At 37.0% G+C, this 5,865-nt stretch overlaps 1 protein-coding gene across 2 annotated transcripts; it reads right to left on the reverse strand.

Moving 5' to 3' along the window:
• Nucleotides 1-6: 6 nt before the first annotated feature.
• On the reverse strand, nucleotides 7-5,846 carry LOC100541057 (retinol dehydrogenase 8-like). 2 transcript variants are annotated; one of them, XM_019618468.2, is made up of 4 exons: nucleotides 5,246-5,846; nucleotides 3,999-4,092; nucleotides 2,415-2,598; nucleotides 7-1,490 (listed from the first exon to the last, which is right to left on the reverse strand). In XM_019618468.2, exons 1-4 carry the CDS (start codon nucleotides 5,454-5,456, stop codon nucleotides 1,254-1,256), a joined length of 726 nt encoding a protein of 241 aa, XP_019474013.1. In that variant the 5' UTR covers nucleotides 5,457-5,846; the 3' UTR covers nucleotides 7-1,253. The 2 variants fall into 2 exon arrangements, with proteins under 2 accessions (XP_019474013.1, XP_010713888.1); XM_010715586.3 differs by having other exon boundaries at nucleotides 5,204-5,846.
• Between the last annotated feature and the right edge of the window lie 19 nt (nucleotides 5,847-5,865).

A 5,865-nucleotide genomic window follows, 5' to 3' on the forward strand; every position in this document is an offset into this window, starting at 1 on the left:
CATTGGCAGTCAGCAGGAAACGCGCAGATGTGGCACTGAGGGACGGGGCCCGTGATGGCAGACTGAGGCGTGAGCGGGATGCCCGTGGGGCTCCCAGCGCAGCTCTCCAAACCAGGCGCAGCCGGCACGGGGCAGCTCGGGCGCTTTGGGGGAGGCCGCGGCTGGATGTGAAACACGCTGTATTACCACAGGCACTGCCTGGCGCTGGGCTCAGTCCACACCTGTGGGGAGAGGTGAGGCCGGGCTGCTGCGAGTCTGGGCACGAAAGGAGAATTACAGTGAGAGAGTGCTGACGGAGGGAGAGAGCCGACGCCCGAGGCACAGCACAGCCACCGTGTGAACGTGCTGGGTGCCTCCTGCCGAGGGCATGAACCTCTATAGCCCCAGGCAGGGCCGATGCCAGGGAATGATGTGAAAATGGAGAGCAGCCCTGGTGAAGCGTAGACCCTTAGCGGATGAAGAGAGAAGACTTATGTTAGAATTGCAGCTGAGTAAATGCAGAGTAGGGAAGTTGGGCAAAGAAAAGCCTGTGCTACACCTTCAGCTCCTTCTGCTGTATTGACTTGCATTTTTATTCATTTTAAAGGTGACTTCTAAGAAATTTTTACATGGAAAAAAATTGCAAATTATCAGCAATAAAAAGCCCTTATCTCCTTTCGGTAGAATAGTTACTTGTGTTAAAAACAAACAAAACAAAACAAAACAACTACCAAACCATTGGGAAGACAGCAAGGTGTTAATAATGAGGTGATTTGTTAAAAACAGAACAAAACAAAAAAACAACACTCTTCTGTAATACATTTGTAAGAGGATCTAAAGGAAGTGTTCAGAATACTTTAGCTTCAATAGAAATAATAAATACTCTAGCTGTTGCACCTTAAGATAAATGAAATTTTTCATATATAAAATATAATTATTTATACATTCTTAAAAGCCTTCTGATAAAGTACACATCTCAGTGTGTGTTAGGTTATAATTGAAGGGAAACAGGTAGCTTGATAGTAAATACTTAGGAATTTAAGTTAATGTTTATCTTTCCACAAAAAGAAAACTAAATAGCAATTGCTAAATGGACTAAACCTGTAGATAGAGGATTTTAATTTCAAGGTTCTGCAGACTAAAGATAAACATACTGAGGTGATTATCTTACGTAAGCTCAAAGATCTTGAATGCCTTTATACAGTTACAGAACAAACAACAACATGGTGTTAGCAGTAGCTGTAACTAATATTCCAGCTTGTAAAATCTCACGCTTATTGTGATGAGGATTTTCCCAGGTCAAAGCTTTTTCTGCTTCTCCACCTCAGCAATTTGATGAAGTTAAGACTTGCACTGAAGATTTTGTCATGATGAAAAACCATTTTGTAGAATATATCAATTGGTAGATCTCCATTTGGATCTGCATATTTCAGTGTTGTCATAGGCGTATACAAGGTGTTTGTCTGATGGCGAAAAGGTGGATTTTCCGCAAGTATTATCTTTACTGTATGCTGCCAAGAATTAAAGTGGAGTCATTAAAGGACCTTTACTAAACTAGTAAATTAAAAATTTGGTTTTCATTTAAGTAGAGGAAAAGTAGATGAATAAAATGCTAGAATTGTGTGAAATGCCGTATGCAACTTTATTAGAATTTCATTAGATTTTTTTCTTCAAATATTTAAGGTTAGAATTATTTCTTATTTATTCATAATCCTATTTCTATTCCTCTGCTCCACAGTGATAGCACTTCATACAAAGAATCCTGCACAGCCCTCCAAAATTATCCCTATAGGGATATGGTTACCCTATAGGTAGATGGTTAAACTGAGTTTACTAGAAAAGGATCAGAACAGTGCACTTCACAGCAAGGGAAGTGTCAGTGTCAGCATGTGTTATGTGTTAGCAGTTAGCATCTGAAATTGTCCCTTTCAATAACTTGCTTCCACTTGTCTTCCCAAAGAAAGCCCTGAACACCAAAAGCAACATCCAGGTATTTATTACAGTGCCTTTTGTGGTCTAGGGTAGTCAAGTCAACTTCACACTGGCCTCACTTGTGAGACAGAGGAGAGAGGATTTAAACAGGCAGAAACCCTGTGCAAATGTAACAATGAGAAATGGCCGGATTTGACCAGATGATGTGTAAAAGAATGTGTCCACAAGAATATTTAAATTAGAGTTAGTAACTGCCTTGAAGTGGAAAAAGAATAATATTCCTTTAATATTTTGGTGGGTCTTCTTCATAACTCTTGAGATTCTCTTAAGTTTTTAAAATTCTTTTAAATTGCACAAATACAGTTTAATTCAATCTAACATTTTTACAAAACAACAACAAATACAAAACAAAATTACAAAAAAAAAAACAAACAACAAAAAAACACCAACCAATGAACGGTGCATTCTTAAGTTAAGAAGAAAAACAAGAATTGTTGAGTTACCTCTGCAACTTCCTCAGCACTTTGTCCAAGGCTCTGAAAAATTTGTTTGTAATTTTTAAGGTAAATATTAGTAAACATGTCAGCTGTTTCCTCATCTGCAGCTGAAAGATCCATTTTCATTCCATCTTCAAACACTTTTCTTTCAAATTCTGTAACCACTGGACCCGGTTCAATCAGACTTAACCTATCCAGAAGCAAAGGTAGACAGATTGTTACTGTTCTCCATGTGAAATGGACCTTTCTATGCTTCTTAAAAATGTTCTTAAAAAATACCAAGGAGTTGCAATCTGAGTTTGAGCTAGCAAACAATAGGAAGTATGTCTTATCAAGGTGGCCCATATCACATTATTGATCTGAAGCTGCTATCCATCCACATAGAGTAGAAAAATCTGTACAGCATATCTTTCAGGGAGGCACTGTAAGTTAACTCGTGACAGAAGCAAGTGCAGTTGCTACTTGGTATCTTGGAACTGTAGAATCTACACAAGATTTATCCACAAGATCTTCAGAAACACAAAAATTATTTAAAGATGATAAAAAATTCATTACTTTCTACTTTCTGAACAAAATCCCCCATCATCTTTTTGTTAATAGTTTTCCCATGATAATAGTAGCTGAAAGAGAGTGGAATTACCCAAATGTAAACTTCTTGTCAAGTTGTCAGTGTTACATAGATCCCCCTACATTATTACATAAAATACTGAGAACTTTGCTGTTGACGGACAGATTTGGTTGCTAACAAATACAGAAAATCTGATTTTGATCAGTAGGTACTGCAGCAAGTCACAGAAATACAGTTACTAGTCAGCTCTTATCTAGTTCAGCTCTCAGGTAGTAATTAACCTATCACAGTGTTTATCAAAACACTCTTTGGGAAAGGACCTCTTTCCAGAGTTGAATTTTGGTCAGGTTTTTCTTCAGAACTAATGCAGTATTATCATCTTATAGTCTCCTATAAGGGCTAAGCACTCAAGCACACACAGATGCAGGCGATGTTTAACAATTCTTGAATTTCACACGAAAAATAGTTCCAGTGTATGTGTGACAAATCCAACACCGAAGTACCACAGTGAACAGGACCATTCTCTCAAATACTGTCTTAAACATTAAGAAATACTACACCATGTTCTTATTGCTTTCCTTTCAACCTCCTGTCCCAGTAGAAATCTCCCCGTGTTCCATTCTGATGAATTTGTGTGGTCTTCATCTTTCCCCTCCCTCCTTCTACTCCCCCTTCTCTGTCTCCCCAAGTCCTTCACCTTTTTTTATCTTGATTCCTTTCAAAAGGAAAATACAGGTTTGTAATGTTATTTCTACTGTAATATTATTTTCTAGTATATGCAAGAATCTGTTCTCAAAAGTATTATTCATAGATAACAGCATTTAATTGCCCATGACAGTATGTTTATTTTAGTATCAAAACTTTAGATTGCACATGTGAAGAATGTGGACATCTCTGTGCTTTTAATGGGTTCCTCAGTCTGTTTCTCCTAGATAGCAGCAAGCTTTAAGAATCTGTTTGGTAGTTCTGAATATATCTAAAACTGTCTTAAGAATAGTTTACATCTGTGGAGCAATACTTACTGCAGCTTGAACTTGAGTGCTTGTATAGCTAAACTTTCACAGAATCCTTCCACCGCAAACTTAGATGCAGCATAAACATCATTAAATAAGATACCTGATGGTACAAAATAGAACATCCTGAGAATTGTATTCAACAAACAAATTATTTTACTTTTACAAACATTTGTATTTTCCCAGAATTTCTGTAGTCTTGCTGGGAAAACATAAAAAAAACCACCTGTGTATATTGGTCTAGTGAAACAACACTAACCATACTAATTACTATTGATTTATTTGCATACGTTCTCAAAATTGCTTACACTAGGAAAGCATGGCTGACTAACACTCTTCTTCCTCCTAGCTGATGCTGTGATCTCTTTGGACCATAAGTATTTTGTAGTCTAATGTATAAAAGTGCATATACAATATGCACTTATATACACACAATAACATTCACATCATTTACCAGCATAACTTCTAATAGACAGTAAATAAACACAGATGCTGAGCAGTGTGGGAGGTTTGATTATGCAAGAGATCCAGTTTGCACTTGAGGGACTTGTAAAAAGAATTGTAACAATCTATTTAGGAGAATGAGAAGTATTAAGGCAAACTGCAAGGGTTGTTATTGTTTAGGATTCGTCTCACCAGAACAATCCAGGCAGGAATAATTCCACTGTATTAGTAATTGCAACACATATATAGTTAGACTAGATGGAACACAAGAGTAGAAACATGATTATTCTTTGCTAAAACTAGCTCTGCAGAGTTTATGAGAGGAAACTTTACTAAAAGGTAGTACAGTAGTGCAGGATGTTATTGGATTTTGATCCTTTACCACACTGCAGTGTAGTGTGTTTGCCCGTCCCTACAATCTTTTCCAACAGTAAAAACTCATACTACTAAATCCTGTTTTTTTCAGATAATCTCCAGTAATAATAAATAAAAAGTGACAAAATAAGAAATGGAGTTAAAACTGATAGCCTTACTCCCATGGAAAAAAAATACTGCAGATTTTAAAGGTCTTGAGTAGTTGTGCAGAGTAGCAGGTTACTGGAATGCATAAAATCATTATCCAAATGCTGTCCATCAAATAGCTGGAACGTCAGTGTTATAGAGCACAGTAGTCAGATACACTAGCTCCTGCATTTTTTCCAGCTAAGAGTTATGCCCTAGATATTGAATACTGAACTCTAAGAATAAAGAAAAGAGAACGACCACTTTGCCTTGTATTCCCATAACACTGCTTATGATAACTATATGCCCACTCTTTCTCTTCTTCATGTCAGGCAAAATCTCCTTTAGGAGTCGAACCAGTCCGAAGAAGTTGGTATCCATGACAGTTTTCATTTCATCAATAGTCTGACATTCAATTGGTCCGATGAGCCCCATTCCAGCATTGCTGACTGCACAAAATGGAAGACAACAGTGACCAATAACTTCCCTACACATTAACTTGTCATCTTCACTGAAAAGCATTTAAAAGTGAAAGTAAAAGGATTAAGCATTAAATGATCTTTAAATAATCTTGAAAGAAAAGGTTAAAACAAAAAGATGTTAGTGTGTAACTCAAGCTGTGCAAATACGCTTTTGTTTTTATTTAATTACACTTTTAATCCAATTTTATTTTGCACTTCTAGCAATTAATTTCAGCTCTTTTTCTTTAAATCAGAAAGGGATTACAGGAAAATGAGTCAAGAACCATCTATGTTTGTTCATCATTCAGTAGCAAGAATTAGAGTCTACTGTTCCATGCTATGGGCATTGGCTAAGTCTTTAATCTATTCCAAGAGACGACAGATTAGCCTTTTAGGTTTTGTTTGTTTGAAATACATACATCTTTAAAACACACACACACACACACACACACACACACACACACACACAC

Source organism: Meleagris gallopavo, chromosome 10 (genome assembly GCF_000146605.3).
Source record: "Meleagris gallopavo isolate NT-WF06-2002-E0010 breed Aviagen turkey brand Nicholas breeding stock chromosome 10, Turkey_5.1, whole genome shotgun sequence".
In the NCBI taxonomy this organism is placed as follows: Eukaryota; Metazoa; Chordata; class Aves; order Galliformes; family Phasianidae; genus Meleagris; species Meleagris gallopavo.

Bases quoted from the DNA above. Each gene is read 5' to 3' on its own strand.
- LOC100541057 (XM_010715586.3), bottom strand. From the start codon at position 5,456: ATGCTTTTCAGTGAAGATGACAAGTTAATGTGTAGGGAAGTTATTGGT. The intron at 4,093-5,203 runs GCAAAGTGGTCG...TTGTACCATCAG, and splicing joins CAGTGTTATGGGAATACAAG to GTATCTTATTTAATGATGTT. The intron at 1,491-2,414 runs GTAACTCAACAA...AATTCTTGGCAG, and splicing joins GTGCTGAGGAAGTTGCAGAG to CATACAGTAAAGATAATACT.